The sequence below is a fragment of the Moschus berezovskii genome, chromosome 17 (genome assembly GCF_049115385.1).
Source record: "Moschus berezovskii isolate FMDL1 chromosome 17, NW_MosBer_1.0, whole genome shotgun sequence".
Classification (NCBI taxonomy): Eukaryota; Metazoa; Chordata; class Mammalia; order Artiodactyla; family Moschidae; genus Moschus; species Moschus berezovskii.
Genome location: NC_142476.1, coordinates 30,509,132 through 30,529,866, shown reverse-complemented (window position 1 = coordinate 30,529,866; position 20,735 = coordinate 30,509,132). Strand labels below are relative to the sequence as shown.

The window sequence follows — 20,735 nt, the reverse complement described above, 5'->3', positions numbered from 1 at the left end:
GCAATATATTTTGGGTCAGAGACTGTTACTTAAGATACTTTGTGATTATTATAGGGGATCTAAAATATACTCTCTGAGGAAACTCTTCTTTATTTTTCTATGCTCCATGTATTGCAGTCCAGAGATAAACTGTCTGCCTGTTTTTAGCTTCTACTTAAATAAGAAGAGTAGTGGTATATAGGCCAAGGAAATTTTTATTTTGAGCCTTTCTTTTCATTCATCAACATGCTGCTTGATAAAACATGAACAAATTCCTCTTTTTTTTCCCTCAAATGTAAAGCCAAAGAATCCACTAAAAGTTAAGAATATTTCTGGATATTTATCCTTAATAAGTTTCTTCTTGAGTGATTATTTTTTAATTCCCAAGGGACATAGTAATATAAGTTCCCATTTCAAGAAGCTACAAAAAGAATGAAAATTAAATTTAAAGAAAATCTAAAGAAATATAAAAATAAGGGGAAAAGTCAATGTAATAGAAAACAGATGTTCATGGAGAAAAATTAATAAAGCCCAACACTAGGTTTTTTTTAGAGGATTAGAAAAATTTTAGCAAGAATGATGAAAAAAGATAAAAGACAAAAGACCAACGTTAGGAATGAAAAAGGGACATTAGTACATATCTTAAAGAATCAAAAATTAACATGTAAATCTTATGAACAACTTTAGCCAAATAAATTATTTGGAAAAAATAGACCAATTTCTCATAAAATGAGTACAATTTACCAAAGCTGAGTAAGAGATAGAACATCTGAATAGTTCTGTATCTAATAAAGAAATTGAATCTTTAATCAAAAATCTTACTGCAAAGAAAACCTCAGATAGCTTCACTATTACATTCTTTCAATCGTTCAAATAAGAAATAATGCTAGTCGTATTACACAAACTTTTCGGGAAATCAGAAAAAGAGAGAACACTTTCCATTTCTTTTTATAAAACCAGAATAACTTTGACACTTAAGCCTGGCAAGAGTGCTACAAACAAGGAAAATACAAGATAACTGCTCTCATTTAACATAGGTGAAAAAAATTCTTAAAAATACATTAACAACAGACTCACAGATACAGAGAACAAATGTGTGGTTGCCAAGAGGAGGGAGTGGGGGAGGACTGGATTGAGAGTTTAGGATTTAGCAGAAGCAAACTATACAGAGAATGGACAAACAACAATGTCCTACTGTACAGCACAGAGAACTATATTCAGTACCCTATAAAAAACCATAGTGGAAAAGAACAAAAACACAAAGCAATTCACTCCTTTACCAATTTAAAGTCTAAATGCCTCCTTTCGCAATACACAAAACTTCTACTACCCTATTTAAAACTGTAACCCAATCTCCTCTTCATCCTGTATGCCTATCCTTGTCTCCCTGTGGTAGAAGTTAACCTCCACAAGAGCAAAGGTGTTTGTCTATTTTTGCTCGCTGATACATTCTAGGAACTTAGAATAGTGCCTGTCAGGTTGTTGTTTAGTTGCTAAGTTTTGACTTTTTTGCGACCCCATGGACTGTAGCCTGTCCGGCTCCTCTGTCCATGGGATTTCCCAGGCAAGAAAGGGAATGTGTTGCCATTTCCTTTTCCAGAGGATCTTCCTGACCTAGGGATTGAACCCAGGTCTCTTGCATTGCAGGCAGATTCTTTACCAATGGAGCTACCATAAAAGGCACTTATTTGTTGAATGCATGAATAAATGGTTGAGAAGAAGTCAAATAAGGTAGATATTCACGAGAGTGAATTTTAGCTAAGTGTAAATTTTAGAATGACAGGCTATTCAAATCCTACTATTAGCTGTGTAACTTCAGGATGGATTATTAATTTCCCTAAGCTTCAGTTTTCTTGTCTAGAAAATGCAGATAATAATAGTGTCTTCTTTATAAGGTTGCTGCTGCTGCTAAGTCACTTCAGTCGTGTCCGACTCTGTGTGACCCCATAGACGGAAGCCCACCAGGCTCCTCCATCCATGGGACTTTCTAGGCAATAGTACTGGAGTGGCTTGCCATTGCCTTCTCCTAGGGTTGCAGTGAGGACTAAATAGAATAATGTATCTAAAGCACTTAGCATAGTGCATGGCTCATAGTAAAAGCTCAGGAAATACAGCTAATAATTTTTTTCCTGTCTTAAGCTTACTTCAATTAAATAAACAAAATTTACAGCACTGTGTTAGTTTCAGGTGTATGGCAAAGTGCTTCAGTTATCTACATATGTATTTTTTCAGATTCTCCTCCATTATATGTTATTATAAGATACTGAATATAGTTTCCTGTGCTACACAGTAAATCCTTGTTGTTTATCTATTTTATACATGGTAATGTGTATCTGATAATCTCATACTCCAAATTTATCCCTCCCCTTCTCTCCTCTTTGGAAATGAAAGGCTTGTTTTCTATGAGTCTACTTCTGTTTTGTAAATAAATTCATTTGTATTAATTTTTTTAGATTCCATATATAAGTGACATCATATCTTTTTCTGTCTGATTTACTTAACTTGGAATGATAATCACTAGGTCCATCTATGATGCACAAATGGCATTATTTTATTCTTTTTCATGAACGAGTAGTATTCCATTGTATATATTTACCATATCTTCTTTATCCATTCCTCTGTCAAGGGACATTTAGGTTGCTTCCATGTCTTGACTATTTTAAATAGTTCTGTAATGAATACTTTTCAAATTAAAGATCAAATATATCTTTTCAAATTAAGAGTTTTCATCTTTTCTGGATATATGCCTAGGATCCAGCTAGGTATTGCTGGATCATATGGTAATTCTATTTTCATTTTTTTAAGGAACTTCCATACTATTTTCCATAGTAGCTGCACCAATTTACATTCATACCAATTTACATTCCCATCAATAGTACAGGAGAGTTTCCTTTTCTCCACAATCTCTCCAGCATTTATGCTAATAATTATTTTCATTATTATTGAGTATCCTAACCAAAAGGCATATATAAATGGATCAATACTCTCCAAAGCAGCAAAGTCAGTCTCTGACTCTATCATATTATATACCCCTTCATCAGTAGTTGACTCAAGGTACAAAAAAGAATGCTAATCAAATTTCCTGATGACAGGATCATCAAACCTAGATGACACATTCATGACCCAAAGAGTATCTTAATGTTGGAATAATATGATAAATCAAATAAATGGAATATAAGTACACATAAGGTAATAAACTTAGTACAGAATAGATATTACCTAACAGAATGTGTGGGAAAAAAAAGATTTGGGATTTTAGTTTCCTGAAAGTTACAAAATTTACATTGTAATGTGGCTGCCAAAAATGTTTAAATAATTTTAAGTTAAATCCATAAAAGACAAGTATTCAAATAAGAGAAAAGTTCTATTCTATAGAAGTCATATAGAAACAGTCTGTTCAATTCTAAAGCCAGACTGAAAAGGAAGTTATTAGAAACTAAAACTCGCTCACACAAGAAATGACTGGGATTGTGGTGCAACTTGATGGTGATGGGAGTGAAGAACAAATTTAGAAATTAGTAATATCTAGCCTAACAAAGAGGAGCCTTGAAAATTGTCTTAAAATAATGAAGGGCTCTTATGTAGTGAAGATTTGGACTTATTACATGTAGGGCTAGAAAGCAAAAATAGAACAGATTAGAAAACAGCAATAACAGTAACAACAACAAAAAACAGATTTTGGCCCAATACAGAAAGGAGCTTCTAATAATTAGAGTTGTTAAAAAAAAAAAAATTGGGCCAACTTCTTTACAAATAGTATATTTCCATCACTAGTAGTCTTCTGAAAGTGAAAGTCACTCAGTCTTGTCCGACTCTCTGCGACCCCATGGCCTGTATTGTCCATTAAATTCTCCAGGCCAGAATACTGGAGTGGGTAGCCTTTCCCTTCCCCAGGGGATCTTCCCAACCTAGAGATCGAACCCAGGTCTCCCACACTGCAGGCAGATTCTTTACCAGCTGAATCACAAGGGAAGCCCAAGCATACTGGAGTGGGTAGCCTTTCCCTTCTCCAGGGGATCTTCATGACCCAGGAATTGAACTGGGATCTCCTGCACTGCAGGCAGATTCTTTACCAATTTAGCTAACAGGGAAGCCCAAGAATCTAAAAGACTGTGTGTTAGAATAACTTGGAGACAGAAAATTAGCCTAGACAACCACTAACATTCTTTCTAAGATTACAGCTCTTAAATAAGAGAAGAAAGATAAATATGATAATAAAAAAGACAATATACAAATGGCCAAAAAGCACATGAAAGGACACTCAACATTATAAGTCATCAGGGAAATGCAAATCAAAACCACAATGGGATACAACTTCACACTTATTAGGATGCCTGTAATCAAAAAGACAGAAAATGGTAAGTGTTGACAAGGATATAGAGGAAACCAGAACCCTCATAAACTGCTGATGGGAATACAAAATGTTGTAGTCACTTTGGAAAAAAGCCTGGCAATTCCTCATACCCATGAGAAATGAAGGCATATGTCCACACAAAAACTTGCACACAAATGTTCTTTGCAGCCTTATTCACAATAGCCAAAAAGCAGAAACAACCCAGATGTCCATCAACAAATGAAAAGATAAACAAAATGTGGTATATCCATACAATTGAGTATTATTTGGCCATAAAAAAGGAATGAAGTGCTAATACATGCTACAACTTGGAAGAATCTTTGGTCTTCCGTGCTAAACTAAATGAAAAAAGCCAGTCACAAAAGACCGCATATAATATGCTTCCATTTATTTGAAATGTCCAGAACAGGCAAATCTATAGGGACATAAAGTAGATTACTGGTTGCTTAGGGCCAAAGGAAATCAGGAAATTGAGACTGGTAGCTAAAGGGTATAGAGTTTCTTTCTGAGGTGATGAAAATGTTCTAAAATTGATCATGGTAATGGTTTTACAGCTTCATAAACATGCTAAAAACCATTGAACACTTCAAATAGATGAACTGTATAATATATGAATTATGGTGTATGTCAACTTTTTAAAAAAAGGCACCCAAGAGAGCACAAAGTTTCAAGATAGTAAGAAGACATAAACACTGTATACCCTAATCAACCTCTAAATTCGTCACATTAATTATCACAATGATTAAATATAATGATAATCTTGGGAGGTGAGGAAAATGATAAAATGTTGAGTACATTATGTTTAAAGAGGCTAGGAAACATGATTTATTAGAAAGAGTTTTACCTAAAAATGTTTAAAGGTTAGCTACTTTAAAGAATACATTTGGTTAGCTGAAAAATTCACCCATGTAGAATAGTTCATGCCCAGATCTGAAATCAAAGAGGTGTTACTATATATCTAACAGGCAATCTCCAATCTAAAACCACTAGATTACGATTTCAACCTATTACTACAATCACAAAAATCAAAGTAATTCTAGATTTAACTGGTACACATACTCTCAATAAAGGTAACACCAATTTAGGGTTATATTTCCTGAACTGTGGCCAATATGGTGCCAATGCATAAAGGAAATGTATTCATAATTAATTGTTTGGAAATATAATTACAATCAATGAAACTTCAAATCTTTTTATTATTCTTTTGTCTTGATTACCATCAAGAATTACTCGGGTCAGTCTTCTAAAATATAAAAAGGTAATGTAATTTTATAGTTTAAAATTTTCAAAGGAGATATAAGCAAAACCTTCAAACTGTTTCAGAAACTCTTCACATTTTCTAACTCTACATCAAGTCACGACCTGACTGCCCGCAGGGAAAGAAACCTGGGCAGACAGTAATTGTATTTGACAGCAGCAATTACATGCAGGGTTGGAGATTAGAAGACCATTAATGCGTATGCAATAATTGCTCTGGTATTTTCTGTTACTATGGAGAGTCAGCTTGAAGAGAAGACATGGTAAACTTTACCTTGGATGCATCTGATCCAGGAATTCCACCCTAAGAAAGCAGGGGAATAGTGAGCACACTGGTTATAGTCACAATAGGCATGCACAACATTCTTCTGATAAGAATGATATAGGAACAACTAATAAGTAATTCTAAAAGATATTTCCACCTATGTTGTTGTTGTTTAGTCACCAAGTCATGTCTGACTCTTTTTGACCACATGAACTGTAGCCCACCAGGCTCCTCTGTCCATGGGATTTCCCAGGCAAGAATACTGGAGTGGGTTGCCATTTCCTTCTCCACGGGATCTTCACAACCCAGGGATTGAATCCGCGTCTCCAGGCAGATTCTTTACCACTGAACCACCAGGGAAGCCTCATTTCCAATCATACCTTTCAACTAAATATGAAGAATATTAGAAAGACTCACACAATGGATATGACTAAATGTTGATCTTCAGCAAGAGTCCAAATAAAATTTTTCATAACATCACATGATAACAAAAGCTTACTCCGTATTGGAAACTATATCAAACAGAGAACCTTAAAATCTGGAAACTCTGGAAACATCAGAGAGACAGCAAAAATATCAAACTTATCCTAAGAACAGTATTAGGAAACTGGTAGACTAAACACACACCCTTGATTCCTTCTCCCTCCATTTAACATAACTGAAAAAAACTAAAGTAAATCTGGAAGAAATTATAGTACACCTAAAGCTAGATGGTTCAGGGCAAGAGAGCCACAGGCCCAAAGGTTGGGATAGAAATTTACCCTGGCAGTAAAACTAAACATTCAGGGGCCCAACCACCTGATAAAGATGAAAGAAAGATTCCCTTAGCAAGAAAAGAGGGATCACACCCACCACATGCTGTATGGTCCTATACATGGTGAATCCTGCTTACTCTGGCAGTCCTAACCCAGCCTAGTAGACTATATCTCTTTGACAGGGGCCTACCATTTCCCAGAAGTCTCCTAAGAAAGGAGACTCATACCATCTCACCTTGTCTTAGTAGAAAGATCAGAGCTCACTGGCCTACTAAGACTAGCAAAAAAATTACACCTGCTTTGCCTGTCAGTCTATTATTGCTCAAAAGACCTCGATAATCAGATCAGTGCTAAGGAAACCCAAAATCAGTGGTCAGGGAAAAATTATAAGCATTTAAAGAGAGGGAGAAGTTAAGATGAATCAGAATGAATGCCTTCTTTTGAGGTAGGCAAAATTAATTGAAGGAACAAAAGAGAGCTTTCAAACAATAAAATATAAGGACACAGACATACATGAAGGTATTATTTCATAAAAGTCTACTAACATGCTAGTTTAATACATCTTTCCTGCCGCATGGTTCAAAATAACCCTTCAATGAATAAGCATGACTCCACAACTGAAATGTTTTCAAAAACACAATGAAAAAATACACCCAATTGTTAGAACCACCTTCAAAAAGCACACATGTCATAATCTGAGGCATAATTTGTTAATAAATATCTCCAACTTTCTTCAGTTCAACTCAACACAGTAACTACTTTTAAGTACTTACTCTCTTATCACTGAAAGGTATATTAATTAACTGCTATCAAAACAGTATTACTAAGGATTTAGGCTCTGTTGCCACACAAAAGGTAAGAAACAATATACACCAAATAAGATCAAATATTAAAATGTACACTAGAAACCATAAATGTGATAAATTTATAGAAAGAGGGAGATAAGGACTGAACTTCATGAAATAAATAGGAATTGGTCAGGATTGAAAAAAAAAAACGAGGTAGAAATGGTTAAAAGCAGGCATGTTAAGAACAGCAATAAGGAAAGAAAGGCATAATAACTTCACTATATTTGAGGGACAATGAGGAGGCATGTGAGATGGAAGTCAAGTTTATAGTGGGTAAAGTCAGAGATAAACCTGGAGAAGTTGGGGATAGACATACAAGTTACAGAGGATTAGTAAGAATTAAGAACGAGTTATTTGGGCTAATAGTTTCTAAGAAGTTTGGAATAAAATTAGTTTTTCTCCTTTTCCTGTTACCCTTCATTATAAAGAGAAACATGTTTTAAAATGTTTTAAACACATGTATAAAATTGTTCTTCATATGTAATACAATCACATTTAGAAGGTACCAAATTTTAAAACATATAGCTTCAAACACTCTAGTAAAAGTAATTATAGTTTTCAGAATCTCTGTAGTATAACCACTAAAAGTAATTCATACTATAAAATTAAAAAATTATTTGTAACATTAATACACCGAGAGTGAAAGTTCATTAGGCAATCTAGTAGTATAACAAAGAGCTTAAGATATTACAGTTATTCAAGAGAAATTTCTAATATTTTAATAATTCGGCTACAGAGCACCTTAATACTTCTAATTTTGAATGATGGTCAATAATCTTAACTTTTTGCACTTTCTCCATAACTATAATTTACTGTTCTATTTCCTAACATTTCCCCCAGTTTTATCTATACAGTTTTTAAGAGTATTCTTGGATAATAGGGAAATCATTTATAAAGCCAGAGACTGAAATGTTCAATCCTAGTTTAGCTAAGGAGATCCAGCTCAAATGAGCTAGAACTCACAGCTAATGAAAGCCTGATGACAACAGGGAAATGAGAAGACTGGTCCTTTGTGACTATTCTATTCCCAATAGAAAGCTCTGTTAGGGATCTCCCTAATAGCTGTTAGTACATGTTAAAAAGTGTTCTCACACATTCATTTTAGTTTAACTATAACACACAGAGTAAGAGAGGTTTGGCACACCATCTGGTAAGATATGTGCAGTGCCAAGATCCTCAAGTTCCAAGGGGAAGAGGAAAAAACTTAAGTCAATTTTTATTTAATTCATAAACTCCTCTTATTGAGAATTCTATGAAATGAGGGGTATTTGCAAAAGAAAGGATTGTTATGTATCTAGCTGTATTTATACAACTCTTATAAATTTTACAAAAGGAAAAATCAAACACACACAAATATTTAAACCTGGTGAATTGCACGTGGTTACTCAAGATGCTGTTTTGGGGGTATAGGTTTCATTTAGTAAACTTTGATTCAAAATGTAAAATGAAGCTATTAGCATGTTATTTATTCTAATTATATTCAATTTTGAAGCAACAAACCAACAACATAAAATTGAAATGTAAATACAGTATATTCAAGAGGGATTTTCTGAGACTAGTTATGACCATATTTTTATAAAAATATTTACTACACATGTGATTTGAAAATAGTTTCTCTGCAATGAGGTTGTAATTTCCATTTGCTGTTACTGCTGTGTAGTTGCTAAGTTGTGTCTGACTCTTTGCTACCCTACCAGGTTCCTTCGGTCCATGGGATTTCCCAGGCAAGAATCCTGGAATGCTTTGCTGTTTCCTTCTCCAGGGGATCTTCCCAACCCAGGTATCAAACCTGTGTCTCCTGCATTGGCAGGAGGATTCTTGACTGCTAAGCCACCAGGGAAGCCCTGTAATCCCCATAGCAATTAATAAATTTGGAGTCATTTATTTTCAAATTACTCATAATATTTTGTGATTTAAAATAAGCTTTCATAGATGATATCTTTAAATACAGATGATAAGCATTAAGAGTGATTTTTAAACTACACTGGCCAAAACATCATAATAACAAAGGAAACTCATACAGTTATTTTTTTAAGTTATCATTAACTCACAGACTAATCTGGGTCTGTTTTGTCACTTCCAAAACCATCAAAAGGAAGGATATACTTCCTGAATATATCAAATAATGTCTAAGTTAGTTTTATAACCTTTAAAAAGAGAAAAACCCATTTATCTAAAAGAATTTTGTCCAGTATTGTCAATACTCAACAGTAAGAAAACTGGTAGCCTAAACTGTCAACTTCTCCAGAATCAGTTCAGTTCAGTCGCTCAGTCGTGTCCGACTCTCCGCGACCCCATGAATCACAGCATATCTTCACCTAATTAGGTGTTTGTTCCCTTTCCCTGAATTTGCTGACAATTGTTTTCTTACAGACTAGAGTGATAGCTGTCCCTTCTGACATTTCATCCTGGCTAATACGAGTTCTGACAGAATCTGGTAAATAAGATCTATCTTACAACAGATTTGAAGCTGTGGACTGTATTAAACACCAACGGTTTATGACAGAATCCTTCAGAAAATGGTGAAACAGACATAACACAACTGAAATTACAAGTTTAAAAAAGAAAAATCCTGGACATATTGTTTCTATTTTTATACCTTGATAAGTATAATAAAAATCAATTGAAAAAAATAACATTTTAAATATTTTAGCACGTACTTTAATTTATACTGTTATTATAAGAGTGTAGATTCAGTTCAGTTCAGTTCAGTTCAGTCGCTCAGTCGTGTCCGACTCTCCGCGACCCCATGAATCACAGCACGCCAGGCCTCCCTGTCCATCACCAACTCCCGGAGTACACTCAAACTCATGTCCACAGAGTCGGTGATGCCATCCAGCCATCTCATTCTCCGTCGTCCCCTTCTCCTCCCGCCCCCAACCTTTCCCAGCATCAGAGTCTTTTCCAGTGAGTCAACTCGTCGCATGAGGTGGCCAAAGTATTGCAGTTTCAGCTTTAGCATCAGTCCCTCCAATGAACATCCAGGATTGATCTCCTCTAGAATGGACTGGTTGGATCTCCTTGCAGTATAAGGGACTCTCAATAGTCTTCTCCAACACCACAGTTCAAAAGCATCGATTCTTCGGCGATCAGCCTTCTTCACAGTCCAACTCTCACATCCATACATGACCACGGGAAAAACCATTGCCTTGACTAGACGGACCTTGGTTGGCAAAGTAATGTCTCTGCTTAGAATGTTATTAACTTGCTGCATTCAGAGTTTGAAAAACAATGTAAGTTTTCTTTATGGATATTAGACCTACATCAGTTCAGTTCAGTTCATACTCTGTGCAACCCCACAGACGGCAGCCCACCAGGCTCCTCTGTCCCTGGGATTCTCCAGGCAAGAACACTGGAGTGGGTTGCATTTCCTTCTCCAATGCATGAAAATGAAAAATGAAAGTGAAGTCGCTCAGTCATGTCCGACTCCTAGCGACCCCATGGACTGTAGCCTACCAGGCTCCTCCGTCCATGGGATTTTCCAGGCAAGAGTACTGGCGTGGGCTGCCATTTCCTTCTCTGCATAATGTTACTAGTATTCTTCAAACTCTACCACAATGATCAGTTAATTTTTTTTTTTCCTTCACTAGATTTTGATCTCTCTGAGAAAAAGGATTATCCCTTACTTGCTTCTTATCCCCGAATTCAGCACTATGGCCAGGGAATCTGACTGAATGGTTAAGTAAATGAACAAATTAGTATATTATTAAATCTTTTTGTAACCGAGTAGCTACAGTATAGTGAAAGTGAAAGTGAAAAGTGAAGTCGCTCAGTCGTGTCCGACTCTTTGCAACCCCATGGACTGCAGCCTACCAGGCTCCTCCAACCATGGGATTTTCCAGGCAAGAGTACTGGAGTGGGGTGCCATTTCCTTCTCCAGGAGATCTTCCCAACCCAGGGATTGAACCCAGGTCTCCCGTACTGCAGGTAGATGCTTTACCACCTGAGCCATATAGTAATATAATACAAATTATAGGAATATTTTATATATTACCCAAACATATTCTGAATTAGAGAATCTCATAATTGGGAAGAACATTAAAGAATAACTATTAACATAATGAGTAAGAAAAAAATAATAGTGAAACAATGATCAATATACAAGTTTAAACCAAGTCTTTACATTTAACCATTTTCAAAGATGAGAGACCATATTTTGTAAAATAACAAAAAATATCAAGTAGATCAAACTAATTATTCTAAATATCCTTTAATATAAATAGCTTAAAAATATATAAAAGCTTAAGAAATACTTTCTAAATGGTTCAGAAAACTTGCTGCTTGTAATTTTTTTTCCTATTTTTTCATAGTTATAACCAAGACTATTTAGCTTTTACTACTGAAAAGTGAAATTTGAAACACCTATTCAAAGATTAGCAATGCTAACTTAGGATAACAATCAACATAAAAGAAGTAACAACCCTCAAATACCAAGAAACTTGCCATCTATTTTATAGGTATTCTTTACTCTGAAAGTGTGAAAGTGTTAGTCCCTCAGTTGTGTCCAGCTCTCTGCAATCCCATGGACTGTAACCCACCAGGCTCCTCTGTCCATGGGATTCTGTAGGCAAGAATACTGGAGTGGGTAGCCACTCCCTTCTCCAGGGAGATCTTCCTGACCCAGGGATCAAACCCAGGTCTCCTGCATTGCAGGGGGATTCTTTACCATCTGGGCCACCAGGAAAGCCTATTCTTTACTCTGGATCCTGTCTAACAACTTGTGGTGTTAAGCTATTCATTTGTAAGTTGGCTAAAGTAACTGGTAAAGACTCCTTTGGGGCATATCATTTGTAATACTGATTTATTGGTCTGCCACCTCCCAGTATAGATCTGACTCTGAGCTTATAATTAGGGTTCATAATGTGGAAACAGAATGTGGTGGTTGACTATCTTACTTTATAAAATGGTATGGACATATAAAATGGTATGGTTTAATTAAATGAACTGAGAATGTTGGTTTCATCTACATAGCTTTAAAACATTAGTTTTAGCAATGTCATATTTCCAAAAGACTCAATAGCTGTGGTTCTACAAACAACCTCAGAAATAGCTATCATACTTCACTGTATAAATATTATTTCTCATCTATTCATTAATTCAATTTATAGTTAAGTTGCCTCCTAACTGGGAGTACAATGGTGACCAAGACAGATAATGTTCTCTTGACCTCTTGGAGCGTAAAGTTTAGATGAGGGAAGAAAAAAGTATTAAGTCACTTACAATATAAACAAATACCACATAAGGAAAAGCACAATCTAATTTTTTAAAGTTATATTTCATTCTTTATCTTCCAAATCCTATGGAATACTATGCTCCTATATTGTTTCCATCCTTTGTGCTGTTTGCTGTGTGCTGTGCTTAGTCGCTCAGTCGTGTTTGACTCTTTTCCGACCTCATAGATTGCAGCCACCAGGCTCCTCTGTCCATGGAGATTCTCCAGGCAAGAATACTAGAGTGGGTTCCCATGCCCTCTTCCCGGGGTTCTTCCCAACTCAGGGATCGAACCCAGGTCTCCCACACAGCAGGCAGATTCTTTACCATCTGAGCCACCAGGGAAGCCCTGTTTCCATCCTTTACTATGAAGCAACTCTGGCTCACAATTTATAGTCCCAGATTTCTCTGTAGCTCCAGAGAAAAATTCTAAAAATAACACTTAGTAAGATGGTACTATGTTCACAGTGGGTGCTCAATAATAGCCCCTGAGAATATTCAATAATTTTTTTTCTCTTCCTTTTGTCCTTAATTTTTTTTTATTTTGGAGTATTCTGATTTACAATGTTGTGTTAGTTTCAAGTGCACAGCAAAGTGCTTCAGTTAACATATATCTATTTTTTTCAGATTCCTTTTCTATTAGCTTATTACAGAATATTGAGTAGAGTTCTTTGTGCTACACAGTAGGTCTTTGTCGATTATCTATTTTTATACATAGTAGTGTATATATGTTAATCCCAACCTCCTAATTTATCCTTTCTTCCCCCACACACCTTTCTTCTTTGTTAACCGTATGTTTGCTTTCTAAGTCTGTGAGTCTGTTTCTAGTTTGTAAATAAATTCATTTCTATCATTTCTTTTTTAGATTCCACATATAAGCGATATCATATGATATTTGTCTTTTTCCATCTGACTTAACTTCACTTACTATGTTAATCTCTAGGTCCATTTGTGTTGCTAGCAAATTTTCATTTTTATACCTGAGTAAAAGGAAAAGGTGTACGTCAAGGTTGTATATTGTCACCTTGCTTATTTAACTTATATGCAGAGTACATCATGAGGAACGCTGGGCTGGAAGAAGCACAAGCTGGAATCAAGATTGCTGGGAGAAATATCAATAACCTCAGATATGCAGATGACACTACCCTTATGGCAGAAAGTGAAGAGGAACTCAAAAGCCTCTTGATGAAAGTGAAAGAGGAGAGTGAAAAGGTTGGCTTGAAGCTCAACATTCAGAAAACAAAGATCATGGCATCTGGTCCCATCACTTCATGGGAAATAGATGGAAAAACAGTGGAAACAGTGTCAGACTTTGTTTTTTTGGGCTCCAAAATCACTGCAGATGCTGATTGCAGCCATGAAATTAAAAGACGCTTGCTCCTTGGAAGGAAAGTTATGACCAATGACCAACCTTGATAGTATATTAAAAAGCAGAGACATTACTTTGCCAACCAAGGTCCGTCTAGTCAAGGCTATGGTTTTTCCCGTGGTCATGTATGGATGTGAGAGTTGGACTGTGAAGAAGGCTGATCGCCGAAGAATCGATGCTTTTGAACTGTGATGCTGGAGAAGACTCTTTAGAGTCCCTTATACTGCAAGGAGATCCAACCAGTCCATTCTAGAGGAGATCAATCCTGGATGTTCATTGGAGGGACTGATGCTAAAGCTGAAACTGCAATACTTTGGCCACCTCATGCGACGAGTTGACTCACTGGAAAAGACTCTGATGCTGGGAAAGGTTGGGGGCGGGAGGAGAAGGGGACGACGGAGAATGAGATGGCTGGATGGCATCACTGACTCTGTGGACATGAGTTTGAGTGTACTCCGGGAGTTGGTGATGGATAGGGAGGCCTGGCGTGCTGTGATTCATGGGGTCGCGGAGAGTCGGACACGACTGAGCGACTGAACTGAACTGAATCTTCCATTGTGTATCTGCACATCTTCTTTATCCATTCCTCTGTCAATCTCTATTGGGTTGCATGTATCCTTTCCAGTTATGGTTTCCTCCAGATACATGCCCAGGAGTGGGATTACAGGATCATATGGTAGCTCCATTTTTAGGTTTTTAAGGACCCTCCATACTATTTTTCATAGTGGCTGTACCAATTTACATTTCCACTAATACTGTAGGTAGGTTCATTTTCCTCCCTACCTTCTCCAGCATTATACTGTCTGTAGACTTTCTGATGGCCGTTCTGACTAGAATGAGGTTTTGACTTGTATTTCCCTAATAACTAATGACATTGAGCATCTTCTCATGTGCTTTTGGCTATCTGTATGTCTTTCTTGGAAATGTCTATTTAGATCTTCTGTCCATTTTTTGATTGGGTTGTTCATATCTTTGATATTGAACTGCATGAGATGTCTGTCTATTTCAGAGATTAATCCTTTGTCAGTCACATTGTCTGCAAATATTTTCTCCCATTCCATGGGCTATATTTTTGTTTATGGTTTCCTTTGCTGTGCAAAACTTTTAAATTTAATTAGGTCCCATTTATTAATAATTATTAACCAAAATGAAAAGTCATAAGTGACTAAAACACAAGACAGTATTATTTCCTCTTAGACAAACAGTGCATTGCTTGATGAGTCTAAATCACCAATAAAAATCTGAAACTAAAAAGCTTGGCTACTGATCTCTAGGAATTCATTATGAAGAAATGATTACATAAGTGTGTAAAAATATAAGTAGAAAAATGTTTATTGCAGCATTATCTGTAAGAGTAAAAAATGGCATTAAAAAGAATAAAATACCTAGAAATAAACTTAACCAAGGAGATGAAAGACCTATAGATGGAAAACTATAAAGCAAAGATGAAGGAAACTGAAGATGATACAAAGAAATGGAAAGATACACCATGTTCATGAATTGGAAGAATATTATTAAAATATCCATACTGCCCAAAGCAATCTCCAGATCTAATAGGATTCCTATCAAAATACCTATGATGTTTTTCAAATAACTAGAACAAATAATCCTAACATTTATACGGAACTACAAAAGATCCTACATGAATCACAGCCTTGTCTAACTCAATGAAACGATGAGCCATGTCATGTAGGGCCAAACAAGATGGACAGGTCACGGTGGAGAGTTCTGACGAAACGTGGTCCACTGGAGAAGGGAATGGCAAACCACTTCAATATTCTTGCCTTGAGAACTCCACAAACAGTATAAAAAGGTGAAAAGATATGACACTGAAAGATGAACTCCCCAGGTCAGTAGGTGTCCAATATGCTACTGGAGAAGAGTGGTGAAACAGGTCCAGAAAGAATGAAGAGGCTGAGCCAAAGAAAAAAACAATGTCCAGCTGTGGATGTGACTGGCAATGGAAGTAAAGTCCGATGCTGTAAAGAACAATATTTCATAGGAACCTGGAATGTTAGGTCCATGAATCAAGGTAAATTGGAAGTGCTCAAACAGGAGATGGCAAGAGTGAACACCGACATTTTAGGAATCAGTGAACTAAAATTGACTGGAATGGCTGATAATTCAAATGACCATTATATCTACTGTTGTGGGCAAGAATCCCTTAGAAGAAATGGAGTGGCCCTCATAGTCAACAAAAGAGTCCAAAATGAGTATTTGGGTGCAATCTCAAAAATGACAGAATGACCTCTGTTCATTTCCAAGACAAACCATTCAGTATCACAGTAATCCAAGTCTATGTCCCAATCACTAATGCTGAAGAAGCTGAAATTGAACGGTTCTATGAAGACCTACATGACCTTCTAGAATTAACACCAAAAAAAACTGTCCATTTCATCTAGAGGACTGCTAAAGTGGGGAGTCAAGAGATACCTGGACTAATAGGCACATTTGGCCTTGGAGTACAAAATGAAGCAGGGCAAAGGCTAGCAGAGTTTTGCCAAGAGAACGCACTGGTAATAGCAAACACCCTCTTCCAACAACACAAGAGAAGACTCTACACATGGACATCACCAGATGGTCAATACCAAAATCAGATTGATTATATTCTTGCAGCCAAAGATGGAGAAGCTCTATACAGTCAGCAAAAACAAGACCAGGAGCTGATAGTGGCTCAGATTATGAACTCCTTATTGCCAAATATAGACTTACATTGAAGAAAGTGGGGAAAACCACTAGACCGTTAAGGTATGACCTAAATCAAATCCCTTATAATTATACAGTGGAAGTGAGAAATAGATTTAAGGGACTAGGTCTGATAGAGTGCCTGATGAACTATAGACGGAGGTTCATGACACTGTACAGGAGACAGGGATCATGACCATCCCCAAGAAAAAGAAATGCAAAAAAGCAAAATGGCTGTCTGAGGAGGCCTTACAAATAGCTGTGAGAAGAAGAGAAGCAAAAAGCAAAGGAGAAAAGCAGAGATATACACATCTGAATGCAGAGTTCCAAAGAATAGCAAGGAGAGATAAGAAAGCCTTCCTAAGCGATCAGCAGAGAAATAGAGGAAAACAATAGAATGGGAAAGACTAGAGATCTCTTCAAGAAAATTAGAGATACCAAGGGAACATTTCATGCAAGTTCAGTTCAGTCGCTCAGTTGTGTCCGACTCTTTGCTGCTGCTGCTAAGTCACTTCAGTCGTGTCCGACTCTGTGTGACCCCATAGATGGAAGCCCACCAGGCTCCCCCGTCTCTGGGATTCTCCAGGCAAGAACACTGGAGTGGGTTGCCATTTCCTTCTCCAATGTGTGAAAGTGAAAAGTGAAAGTGAGGTCAGTCAGTCGCGTCTGACCCTTAGCAACCCCACAGACTGCAGCCTACCAAGCTCCTCCATCCATGGGATTTTCTAGGCAAGAGTACTGGAGTGGCTTGCCATTGCCTTCTCCGGTCCAACTCTTTGCGACCCCATTAATCACAGCAAGCCAGGCCTCCCTGTCCATCACCAACTCCTGGAGTCTACCCAAACCCATGTTCATTGAGTCGGTGATGCCATTCAACCATCTCATCCTCTGTCATCCCCTTCTCCTCCTGCCCTCAATCTTTCCCAGTATCAGGGTCTTTTCCAATGAGTCAGCTCTTCCCATCAGGTGGCCAAAGTATTGGAGTTTCAGCTTCAGCAGCAGTCTTTCCAGTGAACACTCAGGACTGATCTCCTTTAGGATGGACTGGTTGGATCTCCCTGCAGTCCAAAGGACTCTCAAGAGTCTTCTCCAAACCACAGTTCAAAAGCATCAATTCTTAAGCACTCAGCTTTCTTCACAGTCCAACTCTCACATCCATACATGACCACGGGAAAAACCATAGTCTTGACTAGACGGACCTTTGTTGGCAAAGTAATGTCTCTGCTTTTTAATATGCTATCTAGGTTGGTCATAACTTTCCTTCCAAGGAGTAAGCGTCTTTTCATTTCATGGCTGCAGTCACCATCTGCAGTGATTTTCGAGCCCAAAAAATAAAGTCTGACACTGTGTCCACTATTTCCCCATCTATTTCCCATGAAGTGATGGGACCAGATACCATGATCTTCGTTTTCTGAATGTTGAGTTTCAAGCCAACCTTTTCACTCTCCTCTTTCACTTTCATCAAGAGGCCTTTGAGTTCCTCTTCACTTTCTGCCATAAGGGTGGTGTTATCTGCACATCTGAGGTTATTGATATTTCTCCCGGCAATCTTGATTCCAGCTTGTGCTTCTTCCAGCCCAGTGTTCCTCATGATGTACTCTGCATAGAAGTTAAATAAGCAGGGTGACAATATACAACCTTGACATACTCCTTTTCCTATTTGGAACCAGTCTGTTGTTCTGTGTCCAGTTCTAACTGTTGCTCCCTGACCTGCATACAGGTTTCTCAAGAGGTAGCTCAGGTCATCTGGTATTTCCATCTCTTTCAGAATGTTCCACAGTTTATTGTGATCCACACAGTCAAAGGCTTTGGCATAGTCAATGAAGCAGAAATAGATGCTCTTCTGGAACTCTCTTGCTTTCTCCATGATCCAGTGGATGCTGGCAATTTGATCTCTGGTGCCTCTGCCTTTTCTAAAACCTGCTTGAACATCTGGAAGTTCATGGTTCACATATTGCTGAAGCCTGGCTTGGAGAATTTTGAGCATGACTTTACTAGCGTGTGAGATGAGTGCAATTGTGTGGTAGTTTGAGCATTCTTTGGCATTGCCTTTTTTTGGGATTGGAATGAAGACTGACCTTTTCCAGTCCTGTGGCCACTGCTGAGTTTTCCAAATTTACTGGCATATTGAGTGCAGCACTTTCACAGCATCATCTTTCAGGATTTGAAATACCTCAACTGGAATTCTATCACCTCCACTAGCTTTGCTCGTAGTGATGCTCTCTAAGGCCCACTGGACTTCACATTCCAAGATGTCTGGCTCTAGGTGAGTGATCACGCCATTGTGATTATCTTTGTCTTGAAGATCTTTTTTGTACAGTTCTTCTGTGTATTCTTGCCACCTCTTCTTAATATCTTCTGCTTCTGTTAGGTCCATACCATTTCTGTCCTTTATCGAGCTCATCTTTGCATGAAATGTTCCCTTGATAGCTTGAAGAGATCTCTTTTTTTCCTATTCTGTGGTTTTCCTCTATTTCTTTGCAGTGATGGCTGAGGAAGGCTTTCTTATCTCTCCTTGCTATTCTTTGGAACTCTGCATTCAGATGCTTATATCTTTCCTTTTCTCCTTTGCTTTTCACTTCTCTCTTTTCACAGCTATTTGTAAGGCCTCCTCAGATGGCCATTTTGCTTTTTTGCATTTCTTTTCCATGGGGATGGTCTTGGTCCCTGTCTCATGTACAATGTCACGAACCTCTATCCATAGTTCATCAGGCACTCTAGCTATCAGATCTGGTCCCTTAAATCTATTTCTTACTTCCACTGTATAATCATAAGGGATTTGACTGAGGTCATATCTGAATGGTCTAGTGGTTTGCCCTACTTTCTTCAATTTAAGTCTGAATTTGGCAATAAGGAGTTCATGATCTGAGCCACAGTCAGCTCCTGGTCTTGTTTTTGCTAACTGTATAGAGCTTCTCCATCTTTGGCTGCAAAGAATATAATCAATCTGATTTCGGTGTTGACCATCTGGTGATGTCCATGTGTAGGGTCTTCTCTTGTGTTGTTGGAAGAGGGTGTTTGCTATGACCAGTGCGTTCTCTTGGCAAAACTCTACTAGCTTTTGGCCTGCTTCATTTCGTGCTCCAAGGTCCAATTTGCCTGTTACTCCAGGAGTTTCTTGACTTTCAGTCCCCTATAATAAAAAGGACATCTTTTTTGGGTGTTAGTTCTAAAAGGTCTTGTAGGTCTTCATAGAACTGTTCAACTTCGGCTTCTTCAGCATTACTGGTTGGGGCACAGGCTTGGACTACTGTAATATTGAATGGTTTTCCTTGGAAACGAACAGAAATCATTCTGTCGTTTTTAAGATTGCATCCAAGTACTGCATTTCGGACTCTTTTGTTGACCATGATGGCTACTCCATTTCTTCTAAGGGATTCCTGCCCACAGTAGTAGATATAATGGTCATCTGAGTTAAATTCACCCATTCCAGTCCATTTAGTTCACTGATTCCTAGAATGTCTATGTTCACTCTTGCCATCTCCTGTTTGACCACTTCTAATTTGCCTTGATTCATGGATCTAACATTCCAGGTTCCTATGCAATATTGCTCTTTACAGGGTCAGACCTTGCTTCTATCACCAGTCACATCCACAACTGGGTATTTGTTTTGCTTTGGCTCCATCCTTTCATTCTTTCTGGAGTTATTTCTCCACTGATCTCCAGTAGCATACTGGGCACCTACCAACCTGGGGAATTCCTCATTCAGTATCCTAGTATTTTGCCTATTGATACAATTCATGGGGTTCTCAAGGCAAGTATACTGCAGTGGTTTGCCATTCCCTTCTCCAGTGGACCACATTCTGTCAGACCTCTCCACCATGACCCGTCCGCCTTGGGTAGCCCCACATGGCATGGCTTAGTTTCATTGAGTTAGACAGGGCTGTGGTCCATGTGATCAGATCAACTACGCGAGAGACGCCGGCTCGGTGCAACCGACCACACGCAGAAGCGTGGCCGAGAGGAGCTACCCCACGTCCAAGGTAAGGTACAGCAGCTGCATTTTGCTGGA

At 37.8% G+C, this 20,735-nt stretch overlaps 1 protein-coding gene across 4 annotated transcripts in view; it reads right to left on the bottom strand.

Moving 5' to 3' along the window:
- The window catches only part of ACBD6 (acyl-CoA binding domain containing 6), a 199,940-nt gene that overhangs the window by 143,382 nt on the left and 35,823 nt on the right, over positions 1–20,735 (bottom strand). For 3 of the 4 annotated variants that reach the window (XR_016039600.1, XM_088845295.1, XM_088845294.1), the window contains exon 4: positions 5,865–5,894. The exons of the other annotated variant lie outside the window; for it this stretch is intronic. Coding sequence is in view for 2 of the 3 variants with exons in the window: in XM_088845295.1 (XP_088701421.1) it covers positions 5,865–5,894 (30 nt within the window). In the remaining variant the exon portion in view is untranslated. The remainder of the gene's footprint in view (positions 1–5,864; positions 5,895–20,735) is intronic. 4 annotated transcript variants of the gene reach the window in all.